This window comes from Salvia hispanica, chromosome 3 (genome assembly GCF_023119035.1).
Source record: "Salvia hispanica cultivar TCC Black 2014 chromosome 3, UniMelb_Shisp_WGS_1.0, whole genome shotgun sequence".
In the NCBI taxonomy this organism is placed as follows: domain Eukaryota; kingdom Viridiplantae; phylum Streptophyta; class Magnoliopsida; order Lamiales; family Lamiaceae; genus Salvia; species Salvia hispanica.
The window spans coordinates 402,447-428,963 of NC_062967.1; the positions used below are offsets into that span (position 1 = coordinate 402,447).

Genomic DNA, 26,517 nt, shown 5'->3' on the forward strand with positions numbered 1-26,517 from the left:
CGCTGTACATGTTGCTTCAGCCTCCAGCTCTCTCTAGCTTTTTTTAATTGAAAATAGGAGTACTATAATCCGATTAATAGCCATTGGATCTTCTAAAGTTTTTGCATAATTATATAGTTTCTCCACGTTGGACCTATTCAATTTTGAAATGTTTGTTAGATCAGTCCATCAAAATTAATCTTGTTAAACGAGTAGTACATCCAAAATATTGGACTTTTCTCAGAAATCATAACCCTAATTAATTAAATCCACTGGCGGCGCTTATAAGTAAATTTTTTTTTTATTTAGTGATTTTCCCAGCTTTGCAAATGAAAATGCTTCCATTGCCTTTGTAGTTGTGTCTAGGGGTGTGCATTCGGGTTTCGGTTCGGTTTTTCGCCCAAACCGAACCGAACCCGAAAAACCAAATTTAGGCTAAAATTGAAACTGAACCGAACCGAAAAACCGAAAACCGAACTTAAAATACCGAACCAAACCGAAAAAACTGAAATTTCAAAACAAAACCGAAAAACCGAAATAAAATAGTATATTTTAATATATCTAATTTATTTTATTTTATATATACTAATAGAATATAAATATATATAAGATAAAATTAATATAATATATATAAAAATATATTAGAAGAATATATATTATATCTATGATATAATATACTAAATTAATAGGATAAAAATATATAATAATATATTCAAAATATAATTCGTTTTTCGTTTTTTTTTCGCCCAAACCGAAAAACCGAAATTTTTGTATTTTTAAAACCGAACCGAATTTCAAAATTTCGGTTTGGTTCGGTTCGGATATTCGGTTTTCGGTTATTTGCTCACCCCTAGTTGTGTCCACATCTCCAATTTAATCCTAACTAAAGAAAATAAACTTAGATTTGTATTGATGATTTCGTATATACGATATTTACATTATGATTAAATAGAGTGCAAGTGTATTATCGAAGACTCGGACGCTCATTGACTTAGCTCAAAAATTATGTCTAACTTTTGTATATATAAATGTTCATAGTGTATGTGAAACAAAACAAACATGATGCAGACATTGATCATCATCTTCATGTTGTCATCAACACTAGTATTTTCATCATCTCATTACAATTTTCCCATAGCTTTGCCTAATCCAAACTGCGACGACACCTGCGGAGACACACAAATCCCCTTCCCTTTCGGCACCACACCCGAATGCTACCTCTCTATACAATTCTGGGTGACTTGCAACCGCACAGCTTTCGATCCTCCGAAGCTCTTCTGGTGGAATACGCATATCGAAATCACGGGGATATCCCTGGACGGGCAGATGACGCTGCTGCAGCCCATAGCGTACGATTGCTACGACAGCAATGGCGTACGATCTTCCAACTTCACCACGTGGATAACGCTGACCGATCTCTACTTCAGCGTGAGTAATACTGCGAATAAGTTCACCATCGTGGGGTGCGATGCCTACGCCTTTGTCTCGGGGAATAGGCTCGGCCGCGACTTCACCACGGGCTGCATCGCCATGTGCAGTTCCGAGGATGATCTGACGGAGGGGGAGTGCGCGGGCGTGGGGTGCTGTCAGACTCCAATCCCCAAAGATGTGTGGAAGATCCAGGTCGAGGTCAACAGCTATTCTAATTATACCGATGTTTTAGACGTCAAGAGATGTGGTTATGCTTTTGTTGCTGAGGACTCTGCCTTCAAGTTTTCAAAGGATAGTCTCACAAATTTGGAAAACGTTACAAGCCTTCCTATGGTGGTTGATTGGGCCATCGGGAATGGCACGTGCGAGGAGGCAAAGAGTGACGCCAGCAGCTATGCTTGCAAGAGTGCAAACTCTGAATGCTACAAACCCACAAACGGCTATGGGTACCGATGTCGTTGCAAGGACGAATTTGAAGGAAATCCTTATCTGCCTCAAGGATGTATCGGTATTACTGTTACTTTACTTTCTCTTCATCTGTATTAATAAATTACTACTCCCTCTGTTCCATAGTAATTAGAGCTGGCAATTTTTGACACGACACAAACCGGCATGAAATTAATGGGTTTGGTCAGAGCTTATTGAGTTCATGTCCTTATCGGGTCGACCCATTAAGGACACGAAAATTTCGTGTTGGGTTCGTGTTATCCGTTAACAATGCGTGTTCGTGTTGTGTTCGTGTTATCCGTTAACAAATAATATTTTAATGTTATAAATTCTTATTATTTTCATTTTTCAATATTTATTGAATGACTCTTACAACCTCATTTTTCAATACATGTTGTTATCGTGTCGTGTTGACCCGAAGTGGTTCGTGTCGTTAATGAGTTCGTGTCATGTTCGTGTCTAAGGGTAGCGGGTCGTGTTCGTGTTCGTGTTCGTGTTTGAGGTTTTCTTAACGGGTGTGGTCGTGCTTGCTGTTATCGTGTTCGTGTCGTTATCGTGTCGACACGATAACGACCCGACACGCACGATGTGCCAGTTAGAGTCATTTTGCCATTTCGATACGTTCCATAGTAATAGAGTCATTTTACTTTTTAGTAAAAGTCAACACATTTTACCACACCTACTTTACTCTCTCTTACTTTTTTTCTCTCTTCATCCCTCTACCTTTTTTCTTTTTCCACTTTATTCTCTCTTTAATTAACTCACCTAACACTATTTTTCTTAATCTTCGTGCCGAAAATAAACGCCTCCATTACTGTGGAACGGAGGGAATAGTATTATTCATGATATGTTGAACTAATAGTACCACTATATATGTTTGCAGATATTGATGAATGTTTAAATGAGACTCTACATAATTGCAACAAGAATGCAACTTGCACTAATACAATAGGCAGTTATACATGTACTTGCCCCAAGAATTACGATGGTGATGGAATGGGTGACGATGGCTGCAAGGAGAAGCCACCGCCGCCACCCGAGGATACCAAGATTACTCCTGTCTTGATTGGTAAATATTCTTGTTTTTATTTATAGTTATTTTCTGATCATATTCAAACTTGGGCTTCTTAAAATAATCAAACAAACAGGGGTTGGCTCTGGGATCTTTATTTTACTACTTGGCATCATCCTCTATCTGGTTCGCAAGAGAAGATCACAGGCTAAGATGAAGCATAAATTCTTTCTCCAAAACGGTGGCCATATGTTGCGAGAAAAACTCGCTGCAAGAGAAGCTTCGCAGGATATGGTCACCATTTTCAGCTCATCCGAGCTACAAAAGGCGACAAACAACTTCCACGACAGTATGATCCTTGGTCGAGGTGGCTTTGGCACCGTGTACAAAGGAGTGCTACCGGACAGAAGAACAGTTGCTATCAAGAGATCTATAAGAGTTGATCCCACACAAATCGAGCAGTTCATCAACGAGGTTGTTGTCCTGTCTCAGATCAACCACAGGAATGTAGTTAAGTTGCTTGGTTGTTGCCTAGAGACCGATGTCCCCCTTCTGGTATACGAGTACATCAACAACGGCACCCTTTCTTCACATCTCCACAATGGGGCTAAGGCGCGCGCTCTTGATTGGAACACACGTCTTAAGATCGCTACAGAAACTGCAGGGGTGCTTTCGTATCTCCACTCTTCGGCTTCTACTCCCATCATACATAGGGATGTCAAGCCGGACAACATCCTTTTAGACAATACTTTCACAGCAAAGGTGTCGGATTTTGGAGCCTCAAGGTTGGTTCCCATTGATCTCACAGAGCTATCCACAATGGTGCAAGGGACTTTTGGATACCTTGATCCTGAATACATGCAAACAAACCAATTGACAGAGAAGAGCGATGTTTATAGCTTTGGAGTTGTTCTGTTGGAGCTAGTTACAGGGCGGAAAGCATTGAGTTTTGATAGGCCGATAGAGGAGAAGAGTCTGGCTAATTATTTCCTTTATGTACTCAAACAAGACCTCTTGTTTGAAATTCTTGATGAAAATATTATGGGGTTGGAAAACATGGAGCAAATATCTGCCGTTTCTAAACTAGCAAAAGAGTGTTTGAACGTGAGAGGTGAGGATAGGCCTAGTATGAAGGAGGTAGCGATGGAGCTCGAAGGGCTAATCCTCGGAGGGAAGCACTCGTGGGCACGGATTAATGTACACGATGAAGAAGAGATGGAGTCTTTGATAAGAATTGAGGATGGAATGAGTCACTTTGGTAATGGTGATATGAACTCAAGTGTTGGTTATGATAGCATCTCTAGGGATCATATTCTTTTGCCAATGGATGGAGGAAGATAATACTGTTTGAGTAGTTTAATACTCCATTAATTAAGTATGTATATTTATTTTGAATCTTATGGTGAATAATTAAGTTGTTTTTTCCCATTTGGTGTAATTTAATGTACTTGTATACTTTGTCAAATGTACGTTGGAATTGGAAAAAAATACTCCATTATGCAATTTTGAAAGATGTCTTATGTATGAAAATTATTAATTTTGAGGCCCAATTGTGTAGAATTAGATCAAGTATAATTTGGTGTTGTTTTTTTAACATTTGTCACAATCGCGCCACCACTGTGATGTAAACCCTCAACAATAGATTTTTATTAGTATTAAATTTGATTCGTGTACAATAGTCTGCTATATAATTAAAAATAAGAATAGTAGTAATTAATAATAATTTGTTAGTCCAATAAAATATGCCTAAAGAAAGAGGCACAAATTTTATAAGATCTAGTGTTGTTTCGATTATATGTACTATATTATTATTAATATAGCACCATCACTCATATTTGTTTAATTCTAATTAGTATTACAAAATATTCGATCATATACACAAAAGAACATCTCCAACCATTTACCCAAAATTCAAAACTATTTTTATATATATGTCACATCAAATATAATTTTACTCTAATTATTTATCCTAAATCCAAACTTAAAATAATATTCTTTATATTATATCTTTTTACTCACAAATTTGAAAAAAGATTTGGTTTTGTTCAAACAATGCTATTACGACCGAAGAGTCAATTTCATATAAACCATGAGAGTTGACATTAGTAAAGTTAATTTATTTGAGAAACTAGCAAATGTCTATATTATTAAAATTTAGATGAACAAAATATAGTTACAAATAATCAAATTTGACCTAGTTTAAACTATTTTTTTATGAACAACTTATAGATACAAATTCAAGAGTACTACTTCATGTGTTCTATATTAATAAAGACATATCTTTCCGGCACAGAGATCAAGAAATAAATATTTAATATGTGAAATGGGAAGAATAAAAGTAAGAGAGAATAAATTAAGAAAGATGGAAACGTATAAGACAGAGAGTGTATTGCTTTTTGCTAAAATATATAAATTACTCTGTTATATTGGAACATCCTAAGAAGAAAAATGACTCAATTAACATAAAACGGATGGAGTTTATGTTACGGAGCAGGCAGCGACCAAGAGCCCATTAGTCTAGTCAATGTTGTTGGGCCAGTTCTAGTAAGCGGCCCATATATCTGAGTGGATTACATATCATTCTTAGTTACTTCAAGTGGCCCATGGGATTACATGTTCACATTTTCTCAACCATGCAAACTTGCTCCAAACTAATCCAATTTCATTGCTCACGTACACTTCTTCCGTTTCACATAAAAATATGCATTCTTTTTTTTTTGAAAGTCCGTCCCACGTGAATATGCATTATCTAATTTTAGAAATATTTTTCTATCTAATGAAACGAGACTCATTCTCCATTAATAATACTTTAATTACTTTTCATCTGTCTCCATCACTTTGAATTTATAATGCATTACTTTAGATTTCTTGGACGTGATGTTTTATCCAAAGATGTAATGTAATTTTACTCTAGTTGTGGTAAAAAATTTACTATTAAGGAATTGAAAATGGAAGACAGAATTGGACACTGAAAGTGGGACAAGAGGCAATAAAATCATTTGATTAAATAGCAAGAGGTGATGACGACGATGCCTAAGTAAATTTAATTTACTAAACATACACATATCACATTCTAATTGGACTAATAAACCAACAAACTGCCAATACTTTTGTCACCATCTGATTTATAATTTTCGATACTCAAACTGGCTATTATTACAATTCTGCATAAAATATAACGAAAGATTCCAATCGTTCCCTCACTAATAATGACAATATGAAATCCTGCTGTGTAGGAAAACACTTGCACTGTTTATGTGTTTATCTTCACTACTTGCGCTTTATGAATAAAATAAGATATAATTATTTCATTAAACAATTAAAGATAACAAAAATTAAGGTCACTCTCACCAGTCACCACAAACATAGTGTGAATTAATCAAAGTGGCCAATTCAACAAGACACAAATAAATCATCTATAAATACCAATGAAACTAATTAAACTAGAATCACTAAAATCAAATTTTAAAAAAAAATGGCCGTAACCAAAGGCAATAAAAGGCCTCATGTATTGGCTGTGCCGTTTCCGGCCCAAGGCCACGTGAAGCCGCTCATGAAATTGGCTCGCCAAATCGCCAAACACGGCATTAAGGTCACGTTCGTTAACATCGAATGCGTCCATCGCCAAATCCTCTCTTCCCCCTGGGCCGAGGCCGAGGACGAGGATGAGGATATGGACAACTTGGTGATGACCTCCGTGAGCGACGGGCGGGGCCCGGGCGAGGAGGACGACGTGTTCAAGTTACATATTAATCATGTTTTATACTCCCTCCATCCCCGACTAATTGTCACTCTTTGAAAAAGTTAGTGGGATGTGAGATCCATTTTTTTATATTGGTTTTATAATAAAATATGAGTGAAGTGAGTTAGTAGAATTTGTGACCTACTTACCATTTATGGTAAATATGAAGTGTGACAATTATTGAGGGATGGACCGAAATGGAAAAGAGTGACAATTAATCAGGGATGGAGGGAGTATTTACAATCATATTCCTAATTTTGGCTTCTTAAAATTAATAATCAGGAGTTATCATTGGGGTCATTTGTCTACTACTTGGCATCATCCTCCTCTACTTGGACCTCAAGAGAAGATCACATAATAAAATGAAGCGGGAATTCTTTCTCCAAAACGGCGGCCATTTGTTGCAAGAGAAGCTCGCTACCAGAGAAGCCTCACCGGATATGGTCACCATTTTCACCTCATCCGAGCTAGAAAAGGCCACCAACAGCTTCCACAACAGCATGATCATTGGCCGAGGCGGCTTTGGACCGTGTACAAAGGCGTTTTAGCGGATGCAAGAACAGTTTCCATCAAGAGGTCTACAAGAGTCGATCCCACACAAATCGAGCAGTTCATTAACGAGGTTGTTGTGCTGTCTCAGATCAACCATGGGAATGTTGTCAGGCTTCTTGGTTGTTGCCTAGAAAAAGATGTCCCACTTTTAGTATACGAGTTCATTAGCAACGGCACCCTTTCTTCCCATCTGCACGATGAGGCTAAGGCGCGTGCTCTTGATTGGAGCATGCGTCTGAAGATCGCTTCAGAAACTGCAGGGGTGCTCTCGTATCTGCACTCTTCAGCTTCTACTCCGATCATACATAGGGATGTCAAGTCGGACAACATCCTCTTAGACCATACTTTGACCGTGAAGGTGTCGGATCCAATTGATCTCGCACAGCTATCCACTGTGGTGCTAGGAACTTTGGGATACCTGGATCCCGAGTACATGCTGACAAACCAGTTGACAGAAAAGAGCGATGTTTACAGCTTTGGAGTTGTCTTGCTGGAGCTAGTCACGGGGCGTAAAGCATTGAGTTTTGATAGGCCGATAGAGGAGAAGAGTTTATCTAACTATTTTCTTTATGTACCCAAGCATGATTTGTTGGTAAAAATTATTGATGAAAAAATTGTAGGTTTGAGAAATATGGACCAAATAAATGCAGTTTGTAAGCTAGCGAAAGAGTGCTTGAACGTGAAGGGAGAAGATAGGCCGAATATGAAGGAGGTAGCAATGGAGCTCGAAGGGCTAATACTAAGAGAGAAGCACTCGTGGGCAACAAATGTAGATGATGATGAAGAGATGAAGTCTTTGATTCCGAATGATCATGACGGAACAAGTGGTGTGGGATATGATAGTATATGCAGGGATCATATTGTTTTGCCAATCAATGGAGGAAGATGATATATAATTTACTTTCAGTATTTATATATGTGTATATTCATGGTGAGTTTTGTGATTAAGTTGTTCTATCGATTTAATGCAAAGAATTGTATCATTTTGTATCAAAGTATTTGTTCGAATTTTAGTTAATATATAGTATATGGTTGTTCCTGTTACTTCTAGCTTTCGTAACTGTGCTAATAAGTGAACATGACTTATTAATTTGTTGGGATGTTTATAAATTGACGTCGTGCATTACCACTAGGCCAACTCAAACATATCGTCTATCAATATATTAAGGCGGTGTTCGGTTTGCTAGATAAAATAGTACCAACATACAATCTAAGATTAAGTTGTGAGATTATTTTAGTTGGAGGGGGTTGGTTATGACTAATTATCACATGATTATCCATCTAGGATTGAGTTGTGGGATTCAATCTCATGAACCAGACATACTATATATTTAATCTCGGGATACAATCTTGCAAACCGAACAGCCCCTAAATGTTCCCGGCAGATGTGGGGACTTTATATTAGCTTGGTCAAAATCTGTCGTATTTACATTTTATTCTGAATAAAAACGAGTTGAATCTTCAAAGGTGTTTCCAGAATGTTGAACCAGTACAATTGAAGATTAATATGAAATTTCTTCGTAATATACACATGTGTCTATCAGTCTAGTATTTTGATTTTTATCGGATGACATCGTTCCTTTTTGGCCTTTCAAAATTTGCATGTTAATTTTGCATCAAAATTGTCATATGTAAGAATAAATATCTTTTCTCCATCTCAAACGTTAGCATCAGATACCACCAAAGAATCTTCAAATTATCCCATTCACACTTAAATATCACTCTATATATGAACAAATTCACCAAGTATAGTAACACAGAAATAACATATCTTAGGTAAGCATCACACTCGTTTAATATATGTTTACTACTCCCTCCGTTTCGACATAGTTAGAGGCGGAATTTTTGGGCACGAAGTTTTAAAAAGAAATGTTGGGTGTGTTAAATAAATAGATAAAAAAAGTAAGAGAGAGGAAAAAGTAGAGAGAATAAAGTATAAAGTGAATAAAGTAAGAGAGAAAAGTAAGAAAGAGAAAAAAGTTACCATATATGGAAATGACTCAACTATGAAGAAACTTTATAAAATAGAAAAATGACTCAACTATAAAGAAACGAAAGGAGTATTAATTATTTTTAATACATTAAGAATATGATTAAATTTGTGACTTAGACGGACAAAGTAGTTGGAGACTGCAAAATTAAGGGCATGTGATAAAATAGCAATTATTTTAATCATTTTGTGCTATAATTATGAGAAACAATAGTATAATAAATAAAATTACCCCTGATTGCAACTTGAAATATTTTGGTATAGTTTTTTGGACCACCAGTTCCCATCAAAATGAAGACTAATATTAATTGGATCAACCAAACAATTGGAATTTTATCTGAAGCTACTATTTTGGAAGGTTTTAAGGGAAAAGAAATGAAATATGAAATCATAATTTTTTTTGCTGATTTTGGGTCAGTTCTGTAACTTTTGAAATTTGAATAAAAAATTATGATTTTTTTATTTTTTTTCTCAATTACTATATCGTAATAGTCAAAATTGAAATTGATATAACAAAATCAAATAGGATAGTCTGACAATGTCGTTTTATCGTTATATCAGTATTTGATTTTACCATATTAATTTTAATTTTAATAATTTATTTTATATTTTAGTTTCTGAAGTTATGAGACTTAAAATATGATTTAAATGAGGCTATGAATTACTACCACTGTAAATCAAATAAAGTTGAAATTAATTAATTATAATAAAAATTAGTATGTGGAAAAAGTGAGGCGAAGACTCCATTAACTTGACTTCGAAATCATTAGTTTTTATATATATTCATTTTGTTGTTTATTAGTAGTAACAAGCATTGCAATGGCTTTAGAAAAACTCAATATGCGTGCACCAATTCTAGTAATGCTCATCTTCATATTGGTCGCCTTGTCACCAACACTAGTTGTTTCATCATACTCGTATGATAATTTCGCCATAGCTAAGCCAAGCTGCAACGACAGTTGCGGCCACGTACGCGTCCCCTTCCCTTTCGGCACCACACAAGAATGCTACCTCGATAAAGCATTCGAGGTCACTTGCAACCACACATCTTTCGTTCCCCCCAAGCTATTCTTGGGGGAAGGCGGCATCGAAATCGCAGATATATCCCTCGACGGCCAGATGAGAGTGATGCAGTACATAGCCAATGATTGTTACTTCCCCAACGGATCAAGTTCTTACAAAAACTCTCCGTGGATATGGCTCTCTTCATTCACGGTGAATAATACTGCAAATAAGTTCACAATTGTGGGGTGCGATGCCTACGCCTTTGTCTCGGGGAACAGGCTCGGCCACGACTTCACCACGGGCTGCATCGCCATGTGCAGTTCCGAGGATGATCTGACGGAGGGGGAGTGCGCGGGCGTGGGGTGCTGTCAGACTCCAATCCCCAAAGATGTGTGGAAGATCCAGGTCGAGGTCAACAGCTATTCTAATTATACCAATGTTTTAGACGTCAACAGATGTGGTTATGCTTTTGTTGTTGAGGACTCTGCCTTCAACTTCTCAAAGGATAATCTCACAAACCTGTCACTCGTTGAAACTCTTCCTATGGTGCTTGATTGGGCCATCGGGAACGGCACGTGCCAGGAGGCCAAGAGCAACGCCACTGGCTATGCCTGCATCAGTGCAAACTCTGAATGCTACGAACCGAAAAACGGTGATGGATATCGTTGTCGTTGCGAGCATGGGTTTGAAGGAAATCCTTATCTAACTCATGGATGTAAAGGTATTACTTACTACCTCCGTCCCTGAAAATTTGGTACAATTTACTATTTCGGTCCGTCCCTGAAAATTTGATACACTTCACTTTTACCATTTTTGGTAATGGACCTCATATTCCACTAACACATTCCTACTCACATTTTATTATAAAACTAAACTTTAAAAGTAGGACCCACATCCCACCAACTTTTTCAACTCACTTTCAATTACATTTCTTAAAACCCGTGTCGGGTCAAAGTGTAGCAAATTTTGGGGGACGGAGGTAGTATAACTTTACTTTTGCATGCAAATACTCCTTTGTCTTTTAATTCTCCTTGTTTTTTATGTCTGTTTTGCAGATATTGATGAATGCAAAAATAAGACTCTAAACGATTGCACCAAGAATGAGTACTGCAATAATACACAAGGGACTTACACATGTTCTTGTCCCAAACATTACATTGGCAATGGACAAGGTGTTGATGGCTGCAAGCTTTCCTCAAAGAAGCAGAATATGATGATTGCCTTTATCTTCATTGGTAATTAAACATTTTTGGATTCTTCAAACATATATATACTCCTTTAAATTTCAGTAACAAACAAGCAATTAAACAGGAATTGCCTCCGGGATTATTGTTCTGCTACTGGCTGTTAACATACTCTTCATGGAACTCAAGAGAAGATCGCAGAAAAAGAAGAAGCAACGCTTCTTTCTCCAAAACGGCGGACATATGTTGCAGGAGAAACTGGCGAGGAGAGAAGCCTCACCCGAGATGGTGAAGATTTTCAGCTCATCCGAGCTAGAAAAGGCCACGAGCAACTTCAGTAACAGTATGATCATTGGTCGAGGTGGCTTTGGCACCGTGTACAAAGGCGTGCTAGCAGACAGAAGAACAGTTGCGATCAAGAGGTCTATAAGAGTTGATCCCGCACAAATCGAGCAGTTCATCAACGAGGTTGTTATTCTGTCTCAGATCAACCACAGGAATGTAGTCAGGCTTCTTGGTTGTTGCTTGGAAACGGATGTTCCGCTTTTGGTGTACGAGTTCATTAGCAACGGCACCCTTTCTTCGCACTTGCACGATGAGGCTAAGGCGCGTGCTCTTGATTGGAGCATGCGTCTGAAGATCGCTATAGACACTGCTGAGGTCCTCTCGTATCTTCACTCTTCAGCTTCTACTCCGATCATTCATAGGGATGTCAAGTCGGACAACATCCTCTTGGACCATACTTTGACTGTAAAGGTGTCCGATTTTGGAGCATCAAAGCTGGTTCCGATTGATCTCGCGCAGCTATCCACTGTGGTGCTAGGAACTTTGGGATACCTTGACCCCGAGTACATGCAGACAAACCAGTTGACAGAAAAGAGCGATGTTTACAGCTTTGGAGTTGTTCTGCTGGAGCTAGTCACGGGGCGGAGAGCATTGAGTTTTGATAGGCCGGCAGAGGAGAAGAGTTTATCCAACTATTTCCTTTATGTACTCAAGCAAGATTTGTTGGTAAAAATAATTGATGAAAAAATTGCGTGTTTGGGAAATATGGAGCAAATATATGCGGTTTGTAAGCTAGCGAAAGAGTGCTTGAACGTGAAGGGAGAAGATAGGCCGAATATGAAGGAGGTAGCAATGGAGCTTCAAGGGCTTATACTCGGAGGAAAGCACCCATGGGAACGAAATAAAGCGGACAGTACAGAGGAGATGGAGTATTTGCTACCAAATGATCATGATGGAATGGGAGATGTGAGCTCAAGTGTGGGATATGATAGCATCAGAAGGGATCATATTGTTTTGCCAATCAATGGAGGAAGATGATATTTTACTTTGAGAATTTACATGTATATATGCTCATGTTGAGTCTTGTGATCAAGTTGTTCTTTCGATTTTGTGCAATTTAGTATTGTGTCACATATTGTGTTTTGTATCAAATGTCTGTTTTTGTTACTTCTCTCGTAATTGTGATCAAGTCACATTTGTTGAGATATTTATAGTGTTTAGTATAATACGTGGAAATATGTATATTGAATCTTCAAAGGTTTGCAAAATCTGCACCAATTCAATTTTGAAATGTTAGTCTACCATTAGGCCAACTCGCACCCACAATTACTGTTGTCTTTTAATATATCTACAAGATTAGTCGTATTTACATTTTATTCCGAATAAAAACGAGTTGAGTCTTCAAAGGTTTTTGCAGAATTTTTTGCACTAGTACAATTTTGATGAGGTGCTTGCAAAAAGTTCCTTCTTGTCATAGTCTATCAACTTTACATTTTATTCCGAATAAAAACGAGTTGAATCTTCAACGGTTTTTGCAGAATTTTTTGCACTAGTACAATTTTGACGAGGTGCTCGCAGAAAATTCCTTCTTGTCATAGTCTATCAACTTTGATGACCCATTCCATATTCTAAAGAAAATGACACAACAATCAAAACTCACACTATGTTAAAATACTCATTCTTTTGTGACAGGGATGGAAGAAGACAAACCCCCCAGCCCCCGCGTTTGCAAGTTGATTATTCATGACTCAAACGTCCATTTACTTGGCTCAATTTCATTTCCTATTCTCTCCGTCCGTCCGATACAAATAAGCCATATTTTCTTTTTTATCCGTCCCATAGAAATAGTCTATATTCATTTATAACAACCTTTTTTTACTTTATAATTTATGGGTCCTACCATTTATTATACAATTTCAATCATTTTATCCTTTTTACTTTACCAATTACGCATTAAAATTCGCGTCAATCCTAAATGCCTATTTCTACTGTAGAGGCTTCTTATCCAATCTACAGCTAGTGGTTGGCGGTGGGCTATTGGACTTCGTGAAGCCCAATATGTTTTACATTAAGTTCAGCTAATGTTACATGTATTCCCTGTAAATTATTTTCAAAAAGACTTTACACATTTGTGTTGAATTTGTACATACTAGTATTACCACCAAGTCCTATGCAAGGGTCATAAGATTTTCAAAATGACGATAAATTCTAAAATGAGTGGATTAAAAGAAAAAACAGAGGACAAAGAAAATATAATGATGTTTAATTAAGAATATGTGTTGATTAAAATAAGTATTCATAACATTATAAACAATAACAAAAAGAGAAATATACTTCTCTCATCCCACTTTAAATGAAGTATTTCATATACGGTAAATGATTTTATACAATTTTAATTTCTGATATGAGTAGAGTAAAATAAAATAAAACAGAGGATAAAGAGGAGATAACGATGCATATATTTAAGAATATGTGTTAATTAATAAGATATAAAAATAATGGAAAATGTGCTACTAAGGATTAAAGAGGAACTATACAATAAAACTTTAGTACATATAAATATATATAAACATGTTTCAATAATTTAAAAATAAAAAAATAATCGTACCTTATTATATGGACTTTACAAAGTTAATTATATTCAAAACAAAGAGTGATGAAAAAAAATACCTCCATCTCGATTCAAAGACGACGAAACGAAATTACTCTCGTTCACAACATGGGAATTCTGTTAACCACGAACAACATCACTTATAATAATACGACTTTCAACGGATTCATCACACGTCGGCTACAAAAAAGTAATTATTAACACTTATATACTTGTATGCATTTTCAATTACATAAACAAAAATAATAATATGATTAAAACATTAGTTAAAAAACTTACGTATTTCAACATATTAAAATGTGTTAGATAAAAGTCTTTCATAAAAAAGTGGCATTTCTATATGCATTTATAAAATAAATGATACTACATTCAAAAGAAAGAGTGATAAAAAAAACTCCACCTCCATGACGATTTAAAGTTGAAGAAACGAAATTAATCTCATTCAAAATACATGAATTATGTTCACCACGAACATCGGTTAAGATAATAGGACTTTCAATGGATCCACCCACATTGGCTACAAAAAATAAATAATTATTAGTACGACCGAAATATATAAATATAATTACAAATTTAATTTTCCGTAAATTAGTAAAAAAAATGAAATATCTTTTAAAAAACAAAAATATTAACATAAGAATTTAATTATAATTATATTAGAAATAGATTATCCAACAAACTCCAAAAAAAAGAGCCCAATAAAAATTAACATAAATGCCCAAAAAATATACAAACACACAGCAGCTCAAATAAATAATATTCATGGCCCAAACGCTATACACACAAAATGGCCCAAAACACCAACCCAATTACTGAGCAATTAAAATAATTACACTTTGCAGCTAATTAAATTAAATAGACTTTACAATTAATTAAACTAGTATCACGCCACAGATTAATATACTTTTAAAATATTAATTTTCAAGTTTGAATTAATTAAACAAATTAGAATCAATATTAACAATGAACAATGTGAGTAACAATTTTAGTTATATGAGAATCAACATTGTATTATATGGTTGATTGATATATATTGACTTGAGTGAATATTTAGATATATGGATGTGAATCTGATATAGTTATGTGTTACTATTTGATATTGGTTGTGAAATATAATATGGATAAGTGAATGGTGCAATAGATATTTTTTACTATTGAATATAGTTATGTATTATATGGTTTGATTGATATATTCACTCGACTTAACACTATATATATTGTGACTTGGGTTGATTTCAAATTTTTAAGCATAACCATGGCATTTGAGAAACTCAATAATATGTCTACATCAATGTAAAGTGAAATTATGAATCATATACTATATAATTACAATAATATAAATAATTGTATTAATTATAAATAATTTGAATTATATAATTTTAGTAACATTATTAATTATTAAGTCATGTAATATATTATTTAAATAATTTTAATGTAACTACTAAAATTAAGAATCATAATAATATAATGACTATCATCGTGTTCTCAATTAATAACTTATCAAACAAATCTTAATTGTGATTTTAAAATTATTGATTAAATTTTAATAATAATAATTATTTTATCAACCAAAAACTTAAGTAATAAAATCTTTCTTTAATTATTACGTCAATCCGATAATTAAATGATTATGTCAATTAGTTATTTGAATTAAATTGATTAACATAATCCATACTTAAAATCTTAACACCTTTCCATGATAGGCCGAACACATAATCTAGCATGAAATCATATTATATGAAACCACATTCCCAAATACTTTCCTAATTACGTAAAAACAAAATCATTGTGAAATGTAATGACAAAACAAATCCATCAGATATACACCATATATACCTATTATAAATATTGATGATTAATTATTAGTCCAATACCTATATATAAATAGATTCTTCCGATTATGGTTTATGACAGTATGAGTAAGGAGGAAGAGAATGGCAATCTGGAACAGCAGCCTTTACCACAGCCTGAGGTTTTTTCTTCATTTATTTCTTGTTTTTCAAGACTTTGTGTCACACGTAATTTTATTCAACCCAATTTTGAGATTAAATATTTTGAAAATAATTGTGACAGCATTGAAATTTTGAATATTTTATTAATTGATTCACTAGAATTACAAGAACAGTTTCTGATAATTGTCCTGCATGTTTTGATGAAGATGGCCAACTTTTTGGAAGGAGATATTACTGATTTGTTGCCGCTAGATATATGGATAGAGATCATCTCAGAACTCCCGACTAGCAGCGTTATGAGCTGTAAGTGTGTCTGCAAATCATGGCGCCTTCTTATAGAAGGATGCAAGTTTGTGGCGACACTGGATGATTTGAAGGATAAGATATTCGAGGCTCTAACGTTGGTAACAGAATTTAAGGAACTGGATAGCTTTGTGATAAACTATAGATTTTGTCCTCTAGCTTATATGGAAACATGGGAGCTTTGCATGGATAAAATATATCTGGATTTGTGGCAACTTCAAAATTTTAAGCCTAAGCAATTGGAGATTGTACCGCGGGACGGGTGGGTTGAATTTGTGATGTATAAGACTAAAAGGATTGAAAATTTGAAAAATAAAATTGAGAAACGTCAAATGTTGATTAGAAAAATTAAGGAAATGGAGATATTTATGGATGAGTGTGCTAAGGATTTTGAGATTGATACGTTGAAGAATCAGGAAATTGATAGGCTCAAGGCAGAACTTCGCTCTGCTATAAGTGATGCATGGATTAATCTTACGCCAATCCACTAAGGAACAAGGGGTACAACTTTATCCAGAAAATGAGATATTAGTATTAAACAATTATCATATCAATAAGTTGCTTCCTTAGTGGATCCTTCCTTTGGCAATTGTGTACCCAAGGTCAATTCCTCCTTATTGTGCCAAATTTAAGTCTTATTTAAGTGTATTTTGAGTGTCTTATTATAAGTAATCTATCATAAATCATATTATATGAAATCATATTCTAAAGAATCACATTCTACTATTTTCCTAATTATGTTTTCAAAATCTTTAAAAAGTATAAGGTCAAAACACATCTTAAGGTCCTCAAATATAATTTATTTCATTAGATTCTTTTACAAATTTTTTTCATTAAATTATTGTACTAATTGAGTTTGTTTCACTAGGTTTTTTTATAATATTTTGTTTCACTAGATCCTTGTACTGATGCACTTTTATTTAAAAGGTTCTTTAGTTAAATATTTATACAACCGACTTGATAGTTTAATTAATTTTTATCTCTTATTTATTTTGAAGATAATTCAATTACATTATCGTCTCAAAAATCATTGAAAATGATAAATTTATAAATTGATAACCAGCCATATCAATAAATTTTCATTTTCCCAATGATTACAGAGTCGATATTGAAATTGAATTACTTCAAAAAAAATCGAAGAAAAAAAGAAAATAAATAAATTTAATCAACATTGGAAAAGTTAATTAAACTTTAAAGCATTAGCAATGGGTGGCCGATGGGAGGGCCTTCCCCATCGGCCACCATCGGCCCCTCATTGTGGAGGAGGGGCCGATGCATGCCCCATCCCACCTCCCCCCATATGGCCGATGGATCGGCCATGGCCGATGAGAAGGGCCTTCCGATCGGCCCTCCATTGTGGAGGAAGGGCCATCGGTCGGCCCTTGCTTTAATTTTTTTTTTTGATTTTTTTATTTGTTTCTATATATATCTCCATTTCCCATCACTTTCACACCATTCCTCCACTTTCCAACACTTTGACTACTTTCTTTTCACTCTACATCTCCTCTCTCGATTTTTTTTTTCTTTACACTTTCTTTTCACTCTACACCTCCTTTTTTTGCATTTAAAATTATTCAATTTGACGATATAATTAAGACATAAAAGTGCTTCAAAATTAAAACAAAATAAATGATGATGTGGAAATGAAGTGGAAATGGGAAGGCCCTATGGAAGGGCCCTTCCATTGTGGGGAGATAGGCCCTCTTAAAAATTGATGATGTGGAAATAATAAAAAAAGAAGGGCCCTCCGGGAGGGCCCTTCCATTGCTAATGGCCTTTAAGAGCATCTCCAATGGTGCTTAGGTCAGCCATAGGCCAGCCTGGTCAGCCATAGGCCGCCCATTCTCTCCCCCGCCACGTCAAAAAGCAACACTAAAAAATCCACCCGCCACATCGATTTAGGCCAGCCGCAATAAAAATAATTCAAAATATACTACATTTTACGGAATTAAAATTACGATTAAAATACGGAATTAAATTTACGAGACATATAAGGAAAAAATAATCCATTCCATTAAAAAAAGTACAAAGATTTTAAAAAAAAAGTACATGAATTTTTTTTTAAAAAAAGGGCTTCCACGCACGAGCCCCGCCACTCTCTACTCCTCATCGCCGTCGCTGGTATCCTCGCCGTCGCCGCTGCCTCCGCCGCCGCCACCCGTGGTATCTGAGGCCACGTCGGAACCCGCTAGCCGTGCCCTCGCGATTTCCAAATCGACCCGCATGCTCTCCAGCATCTCGTGAAGAAACATCTTCTCAATGGGGTCAGTGGCGTTCTTCCACTCTTGGAAGACCTTGAACATCTGCTCGCGCGTTTGGTTACGCGAATGGAGAGTGTACTCGAGTGGGGCGGGTGGGTGGGCGGAGGACTGGACCGATCGGGCCGAGAGGGGGGATCTCCCCCGAGCAGCCCGTTGTGCCCGCTTCTGTCCAACCGAGCGAGGGCGACCAGCAAATGAATGAGGGGATGGAAACTCCTCAACATCCGGGGGGAGGTCGTGGGATCCGCCGCTGCTGCCGCCGTAATCGCCGCTATAGTTCAGCCGCTACTTCTTCGGCCACCCAGCGACACACCCCGCCCGGAACTTCTCGGAGTCCTTCAAAGCAACAAGAAGCACTCCCAAAAGGTGAACTCCTTATACCTCCCCTCCAAGGGGAACCGACTCGCGGCTATCCTCGGGGCGTCATCCTCATTCTGCCCACTACTGAGCCGACGGAGGGCGTTGGCGTACAAATTCGCAAAACGGCCCACCGCGGCCCTGGTACGCTCCCACCCCTTCCGGACCTCCTCGTTGCTGAAGTCCTTCCCGTGCGGGCAGTGCCTCCTATAGGCAGCTCTGATCTTCGACCACATGTTGTCGACCCGCTGGTTGTTCGCAACCAGCGGATCGTCGCACACCTCCAACCACCCCCTGGCCACCCCGGCGTACTCATCCTCCATCCACTTCCTCCGGCCAGGGGTGTGGTTAACAGCGGGCTGCGATGACTCGCCGACCGCCTTGGCCTTGGCCCTCAACAAATTATCTACAATAATCAAATGTATATTTTAAAACAAAATTTAGAAATTCCAACCTCTATCGATAAATATTTCTGCATCTGTCACTGTATATGTGTATAGACATTCATGTTGAGACTGGTAAGAATATATTCGAATTTGTTAATATATGGTTGTTTCTGTTACTTCTAGCTCTCATAATTGTGATAATAAGTGAACATGTTTAAAATAGAAAGAGTCAAAGTGGTACTCCCTCCGTTCCATTGAAGATGATTCACTTTTCTTTTTGGTTTGTCCCAATTAAAATGACTCATTACTTGAAATGGAAATACTCCTTTCGTCTCAGTTTAAGAGTCACATTTTGTCATTTAAGTCCATCCCAGTTTAAGAGCCACATTTATAATTTTCCATATTTGGACATAAAATTTAACCAATTTGTTCATCAAATTTACATTCAAATGCCATTACTTTCATAAAAATAAAACAAAATAAAATCATAAACATACAAAAAGTCAAATAGGTCCCACTTTCCACTGACTCACTTCAATTATTACACACTCCAACAACCACTACCTTACTTCAATTATTACACACTCCAATAATTTCTTAAAATTCGTGTCAGAACTAAATCTGACTCCTAAACGGGGACGGGGGGAGTACCTTTTATTTCTACTTTATTCTTTATCTCTTACTTTACTTTCTCCACTTAATACATAAAATAAAGCTACATAAAATTTTGTGCCGCCTAAGGAATGGGTCATCTTCCTTAGGATGGAAGAAGTATAAGAATGGACGTTGACATAAAGTTAGAAAAACCAACATTTAAATATTGAAGACTTGGACATCCATTGACTTGGCTCAAACTCTATGTGTATATTCTCTCTCTACTCCACCGTTAACAAATGTTCTTGTTCTCAAGCAAATATGGAGACTTTGTCATATTTACATTTATTTCCGAGAATAAAAACGAGTTGAATCTATTAACAAATGTTCTTGTTTCCAAGCAAATATGGAGACTTTGTCATATTTACATTTATTTCCGAGAATAAAAACGAGTTGAATCTTCAAAGGTTTTTGCAGAGTTCTATCACAATTAATCAGTTTTGAAATATTTGTTTAATCTGTTTTATCACAGTTAATCAGTTTTGAAATACTCTCTCCGTTCCCAAATAGTATGAACTTTGAGTTCAATTTAATGCATTATTGATAAATTAAGAGAGAGATAGATAGAGAAAGTTTTTTAAGTATTGTTAGTGGAGAATGAGTCTCAACTCATTAGAGAAAAGAAAGTTTCTAAAATTGAAAGTTTATACTCTTTGGGGACGGACGAGAAAGGAAATAGTGCATACTCTTTAGGGACGAAAGAAGTATTTGTTTAGTCAGATCCATCACAATTACTCAGGTTTGAAATAGTATTTGTTTAATTAGTTCCATCACAATTACTCAGGTTTGAAATAGTATTTGTTTAATCAGTTCCATCACAATTACTCAGGTTTGAAACAGCACTCCCTCGTCCCAAGGAAGATGACCCCTTTCTTGGGCGGCACGGGATTTTATGCAGTTATATTTTGTGTGGTAAAAGGAGAGAGTAACGTAGAGAGAGGGAATAAAGTAGAGATAAAGGTGTTTCCATTTTAAGTAATGGGTCATCTTGATTGGGACAAACCAAAAAGGAAAGTGGGTCATCTTCGATGGGACGGAGAGAGTATTTGTTTTATCAGTTCCATCACAGTTCCATCACAATTACTCAGGTTTGAAATAGTATTTGTTTAATCAGTTCCATCACAATTAATCTAGTTCAAGGGACCTACAATAATGCTAAAGTCTGGAGACTCTAAACTTCACCACTTGTAATAATTCTAATATTTTATTAATCAGGTCATATATAGATAATCAATAATAAAGTATGGTAACAAGTAAACATGTACTCCCTCCGTCCCAGCTACGATGACACATTGCTTAGCCGGCACGAGATTTTATGAGTTATTGGTTAAAGTATTTAATTGGAGAGAGTGAAGGTGGGTGTAAGTATTAAAGTAGAGAGATAAAGAAAGATGGATATTTTAATAGGAGTGAGAAAAAGTGGTTGAGTGTATTAATTGGAGAGATAAAGTTACCAAAAAAAGAAATGTGTCATCTTAGTTGGGACAAACTAAAAAGGAAAACGTGTCATCTTAAGCGGGACGGAGGGTGTACTTGATGCACTATTTATTAGCACTAAAAATACCTGCAAGCATACAGGGTAGATCTAGTATAGCTAAAGGTCAGTACCGGGATATCGAACACAGAGAATAAGATTGCAACTGACTACCATATACTAAGCATCATATACTATCTAGAGACACGGAGGTTTTGGATTTAGTTTATTAAACTAGACAGAAAATAAATAAACAGATAACAAGCATAAAAACAATGGTATAAAGCAGGCGTAAGAAAGTAGAATTTAAGGATTTAAAACACAATTGACTTCCTTGAATTACGGTCTCTAGAGTTATTAAGTCGGTCACTTAACTAGATTAAACCCCCTCCCGAGGTGAGAAATCCGTAGATTAGGTGTAATAATTGAAGTCCCCTTCTAATTCTTAGACCTAACTCCTAAAAGATTGTAAGACCAATGACCTCACATGAAACCTCAACTCTCCCGAGTTCTATTGAATTAAAGTGTGAATTATCCCTTTTCCAAGTCAACTATTTCTTCTCCCGAGTACTCTAATCAACTCTAACATGTATTCAAAAGGTAGCTAATCAATTGAATATAAAAGGCACAAGGATAAATCAAATAACTGCAAGAGCTAACAAGGATAATCAATTGAATATCTTCACCAAAAAATCCACAAAAGATGTTCTATTCATAGACAAGTAAAAACTACAAATAAAGTACGAGACATGAAAGAAATAGATAAAACCCAAGGTCGATCTTCAATCTTCAGTCTTCTCTTGCCTGGATCTGCAGAGCTCCGCTCCAATGGAAGATGGATGGTTATGTGTGGAATATGGGATGGATGGATGAATGTGTAGAGAGGGGGAAGGATTGGAGGCTCTGAGATGGAGATTATGAATTAGGTTAGAGGTATTTATAGGTTGGAAAAAGGTTTGTTTTTTTGATAATTTCGTGGCATTCAAGAAATAGGAGAGATTGGGCTTCACAATATAATAATTTCTTTTCTTCCGTGAATTTCCGCCTAAATTCCCGCCAGCTTTGACTGCACTGCGCAATGTTCGTAAAATAGCCATAACTTTCTCCACAGAACTCCGATTGAGACGTGCGAGATATCCACGCGAAGCTCTTTCGAAGAAGAAGAGAATGGTATGCATTAAGAACTGATTGGACTTCAAAATCGCTGGCAGAATAAGCTCGAACAGAGGCTGCTGCACCTTGGCCTTTTTGCACCTTTTTCTATCTTTTTCTATCATTTATCAACAAACACATCAAAAATACCAAATGTATAACATATGCAATTTAAGAACATAATTTGCATTATTGACATTTAAAACGAGTCAAATCTAGTCCTTAAAAACATGCAAAATCCGTGTTTGTCAGTACTATATATTAAGTTACTTGGATCTTGCCAAGTTCACAAGTTGGCCTAGTGAATTCGTAGCTATTTGAATTTGTGATTAATCTGAACAATCAGATAATTACTAATTTTCGAGTATTTTTCCGTAAATTATATATGAAATAAGAAAATAAATAAATGATACATATACTGTATGAGAGAGTAAAGCAGAGAGAAGATGAGTTGCTTTTTACTGGAAAAAGAAATAGTTGTGACTATCTATTTCATCCTCTTTTTTATTTTTATTTTAATTCATTCACAGAGACAAAAATTGAACCCTTAACATTGTTTAAGGAATGAGGTGCTGGACTACTACAGCAACAATGTTTGTTAATTTATTCCAACTTTGATGAATAGAAACTAAGGTTTAAATATTTAAAATAGAAAGAGTAAAAGATGTTGACATTAAGTTGGAAAAGCAAACATTAGAGTTATTGAAAACTTGGACATCCATTGACTTGGCTCAAACTTTATGTGTCTAAATATACATATATATATATGTGTGTAAATTGTAATGTTATCATACATTGTCACAGGCATAATCTTAGCTATGATCATCTTTATCTTCATCTTCTTATTTACCTCCTTCTCATCAACTCTAGTGTTTTCATCACTTAATAATGTCCCCATAGCCAGGCCTAATCCCGACTGCAAGCGTACTTGCGGCGACGTACAAATCCCCTTTCCTTTCGGCACCACAGCCGAATGCTACCTCGATAAAGCATTCGAGGTCACTTGCAACCACACATCTTTCGTTCCTCCCAAGCTATTCTTGGGGGAAGGCGGCATCGAAATCACAGATATATCCCTCGACGGCCAGATGAGAGTGATGCAGTACATAGCCAATGATTGTTACTACAGCAACGGATCGAGTTCTTACAAAAACTCCCCGTGGATACGCCTCTCTTCATTCACGGTGAATAATACTGCAAATAAGTTCACAATTGTGGGGTGCGATGCCTACGCCTTTGTCTCGGGGAACAGGCTCGACCGTGACTTCACGACGGGCTGCATCGCCATGTGCAGTTCCGAGGATGATCTGACGGAGGGGGAGTGCGCGGGCGTGGGGTGCTGCCAGACTCCAATCCCCAAAGATGTGTGGAAGATCCAGGTCGAGGTCAACAGCTATTCCAATTATACCGATGTTTTAGACGTCAAGAGATGTGGTTATGCTTTTGTTGTTGAGGACTCTGCCTTCAAGTTTTCAAAGGATAGTCTCACTAACTTGGCAGATGTTACAAGCCTTCCTATGGTGGTTGATTGGGCCATCGGGAATGGCACGTGCGAGGAGGCAGAGAGTGACGCCAGCAGCTATGCTTGCAAGAGTGCAAACTCTGAATGCTACAAACCCACAAACGGCTATGGATATCGTTGTCGTTGCGAGCATGGGTTTGAAGGAAATCCTTATCTAACTCATGGATGTAAAGGTATTACTTGTAACTTTACTTTTGCACGCAAATACTCCTTTGTCTTTTACTCCCTCCGTCCCCATTAGCAGTCACCGTTTGACCGGACAAGGGTTTTAAGAAATGTAAAGAAAAGTTGGTTGAAAAAGTTAGTGGAGTGTGGGACCCACTTTTTTATATTGGTTTTATAATAAAATGTGAGTGAAGTGAATTAGTGGAATGTGGGACCTACTACCATTTATGGTAAAAATGAAGTGTGACTCTTAATTGGGGACGGAGGGAGTAATTCTCCTTGTTTGTTATGTCTGTTTTGCAGATATTGATGAATGCAAAAATAAGACTCTAAACGATTGCACCAAGAATGAGTACTGCAATAATACACAAGGGACTTACACATGTTCTTGTCCCAAACATTACATTGGCAATGGACAAGGTGTTGATGGCTGCAAGCTTTCCCCAAAGAAGCAGAATATGATGATTGCCTTTATCTTCATTGGTAATTAAACATTTTTGGATTCTTCAAACATATATATACTCCTTTAAATTTTAGTAACAAATAAGCAATTAAACAGGAGTTGCCTCCGGGATTATTGTTCTGCTACTGGCTGTTAACATACTCTTCATGGAACTCAAGAGAAGATCGCAGAAAAAGAAGAAGCAGCGCTTCTTTCTCCAAAACGGCGGACATATGTTGCAGGAGAAACTGGCAAGGAGAGAAGCCTCACCCGAGATGGTGAAGATTTTCAGCTCATCCGAGCTAGAAAAGGCCACGAGCAACTTCAGTAACAGTATGATCATTGGTCGAGGTGGCTTTGGCACCGTGTACAAAGGCGTGCTAGCAGACAGAAGAACAGTTGCGATCAAGAGGTCCATAAGAGTTGATCCCGCACAAATCGAGCAGTTCATCAACGAAGTAGTTGTTCTGTCTCGAATCAGCCATAGGAATGTCGTTATACTTCTTGGATGTTGCCTAGAAACAGATGTTCCGCTTTTAGTCTACGAGTTCATTAGCAACGGCACCCTTTCTTCACACTTGCACGATGAGGCTAAGGCGTGTGTTCTTGATTGGAACAAGCGTCTAAAGATCGCTACCGAAACTGCTGAGGTCCTCTCGTATCTTCACTCTTCAGCTTCTACTACCATCATTCATAGGGATGTCAAGTCGGACAATATCCTCTTGGACCATAATTTGACTGTGAAGGTGTCGGATTTTGGGGCTTCAAAGCTAGTTCCAGTTGATCTCGCGCAGCTATCTACAATGGTGCAAGGGACTTTCGGATACCTTGATCCTGAGTACATGCAGACAAACCAGTTGACAGAGAAGAGCGATGTTTACAGCTTTGGAGTTGTTCTGCTGGAGCTAGTCACGGGGCGTAAAGCATTGAGTTTGGATAGGCCGACAGAGGAGAAGAGTTTATCCAACTATTTCCTTTATGTACTCAAGCAAGGTTTGTTGGTAAAAATAATTGATGAAAAAATTGTGGATTTGGGAAATATGGAGCAAATATATGCAGTTTGTAAGCTAGCGAAAGAGTGCTTGAACGTGAAGGGAGAAGATAGGCCGAATATGAAGGAGGTAGCAATGGAGCTACAAGGGCTTATACTCGGTGGAAAGCACCCATGGGAACGAAATAAAGCGGACAGTACAGAGGAGACGGAGCATTTGCTACCAAATGATCATGATGGAATGGGAGGCGAGAGCTCAATTGTGGGATTTGATAGCATCAGCAGGGATCATGTTGGTTTGCCAATCAATGGAGGAAGATGATATTTTACTTTGAGAATTTATGTGCAATTTAGTATTGTGTCACACATTGTGTTTTGTATCAAATGTCTGTTTTTATTATACATTTGTTGAAATATTTGTAGTGTTTTTATTGTAATACGTGGAAATATTTATATTGAATCTTCGAAGGTGTTTGCAAAATCTGCACAAATTCAATTTTGAAATGTTACTCTATCACTAGATCAACTCACACACACAGTTAATCAGATTTGTCCATTTTACATTTTAATCTGAATAAAAACGAGTTGAATCTTCAAAGTGTTTTGCATAATTTTTGTAC

The 26,517-nt window shown here is 36.7% G+C and overlaps 4 protein-coding genes across 4 annotated transcripts; all 4 read left to right on the top strand.

Moving 5' to 3' along the window:
* The first annotated feature begins 1,056 nt into the window (after positions 1-1,056).
* LOC125216130 (wall-associated receptor kinase 2-like) lies at positions 1,057-4,366 on the top strand. The gene is made up of 3 exons (XM_048117762.1): positions 1,057-1,918; positions 2,741-2,879; positions 2,953-4,366. The coding sequence occupies exons 1-3, from the start codon at positions 1,066-1,068 to the stop codon at positions 4,208-4,210; spliced, it is 2,250 nt and encodes a 749-aa protein (XP_047973719.1). The 5' UTR covers positions 1,057-1,065; the 3' UTR covers positions 4,211-4,366.
* Positions 4,367-6,344: 1,978 nt separating this feature from the next.
* Positions 6,345-8,075, top strand: LOC125214227 (putative wall-associated receptor kinase-like 16). The gene is made up of 2 exons (XM_048115160.1): positions 6,345-6,588; positions 6,980-8,075. The coding sequence occupies exons 1-2, from the start codon at positions 6,345-6,347 to the stop codon at positions 8,050-8,052; spliced, it is 1,317 nt and encodes a 438-aa protein (XP_047971117.1). The 3' UTR covers positions 8,053-8,075.
* Positions 8,076-9,981: 1,906 nt separating this feature from the next.
* LOC125212985 (putative wall-associated receptor kinase-like 16) lies at positions 9,982-12,794 on the top strand. The gene is made up of 3 exons (XM_048113308.1): positions 9,982-10,879; positions 11,214-11,393; positions 11,470-12,794. Exons 1-3 carry the CDS (start codon positions 9,994-9,996, stop codon positions 12,663-12,665), a joined length of 2,262 nt encoding a protein of 753 aa, XP_047969265.1. The 5' UTR covers positions 9,982-9,993; the 3' UTR covers positions 12,666-12,794.
* A 10,793-nt stretch (positions 12,795-23,587) lies between these two features.
* On the top strand, positions 23,588-26,378 carry LOC125216472 (putative wall-associated receptor kinase-like 16). Its single transcript, XM_048118186.1, has 3 exons — positions 23,588-24,472; positions 24,768-24,947; positions 25,024-26,378. Exons 1-3 carry the CDS (start codon positions 23,596-23,598, stop codon positions 26,217-26,219), a joined length of 2,253 nt encoding a protein of 750 aa, XP_047974143.1. The 5' UTR covers positions 23,588-23,595; the 3' UTR covers positions 26,220-26,378.
* Positions 26,379-26,517: the final 139 nt, after the last annotated feature.

Excerpts from the sequence above, each read along its gene's own strand:
- LOC125216472 (XM_048118186.1), top strand. The coding sequence starts at position 23,596 with ATGATCATCTTTATCTTCATCTTCTTATTTACCTCCTTCTCATCAACT. Across the intron at positions 24,473-24,767 it reads TCTAACTCATGGATGTAAAG|ATATTGATGAATGCAAAAAT; the intron begins GTATTACTTGTA and ends TCTGTTTTGCAG. Across the intron at positions 24,948-25,023 it reads GATTGCCTTTATCTTCATTG|GAGTTGCCTCCGGGATTATT; the intron begins GTAATTAAACAT and ends GCAATTAAACAG.
- LOC125216130 (XM_048117762.1), top strand. The coding sequence starts at position 1,066 with ATGTTGTCATCAACACTAGTATTTTCATCATCTCATTACAATTTTCCC. Across the intron at positions 1,919-2,740 it reads TCTGCCTCAAGGATGTATCG|ATATTGATGAATGTTTAAAT; the intron begins GTATTACTGTTA and ends ATATGTTTGCAG. Across the intron at positions 2,880-2,952 it reads GACGATGGCTGCAAGGAGAA|TTATTTTCTGATCATATTCA; the intron begins GCCACCGCCGCC and ends TTTTATTTATAG.
- LOC125212985 (XM_048113308.1), top strand. The coding sequence starts at position 9,994 with ATGCGTGCACCAATTCTAGTAATGCTCATCTTCATATTGGTCGCCTTG. Across the intron at positions 10,880-11,213 it reads TCTAACTCATGGATGTAAAG|ATATTGATGAATGCAAAAAT; the intron begins GTATTACTTACT and ends TCTGTTTTGCAG. Across the intron at positions 11,394-11,469 it reads GATTGCCTTTATCTTCATTG|GAATTGCCTCCGGGATTATT; the intron begins GTAATTAAACAT and ends GCAATTAAACAG.
- LOC125214227 (XM_048115160.1), top strand. The coding sequence starts at position 6,345 with ATGGCCGTAACCAAAGGCAATAAAAGGCCTCATGTATTGGCTGTGCCG. Across the intron at positions 6,589-6,979 it reads GAGCGACGGGCGGGGCCCGG|CGGGAATTCTTTCTCCAAAA; the intron begins GCGAGGAGGACG and ends AATAAAATGAAG.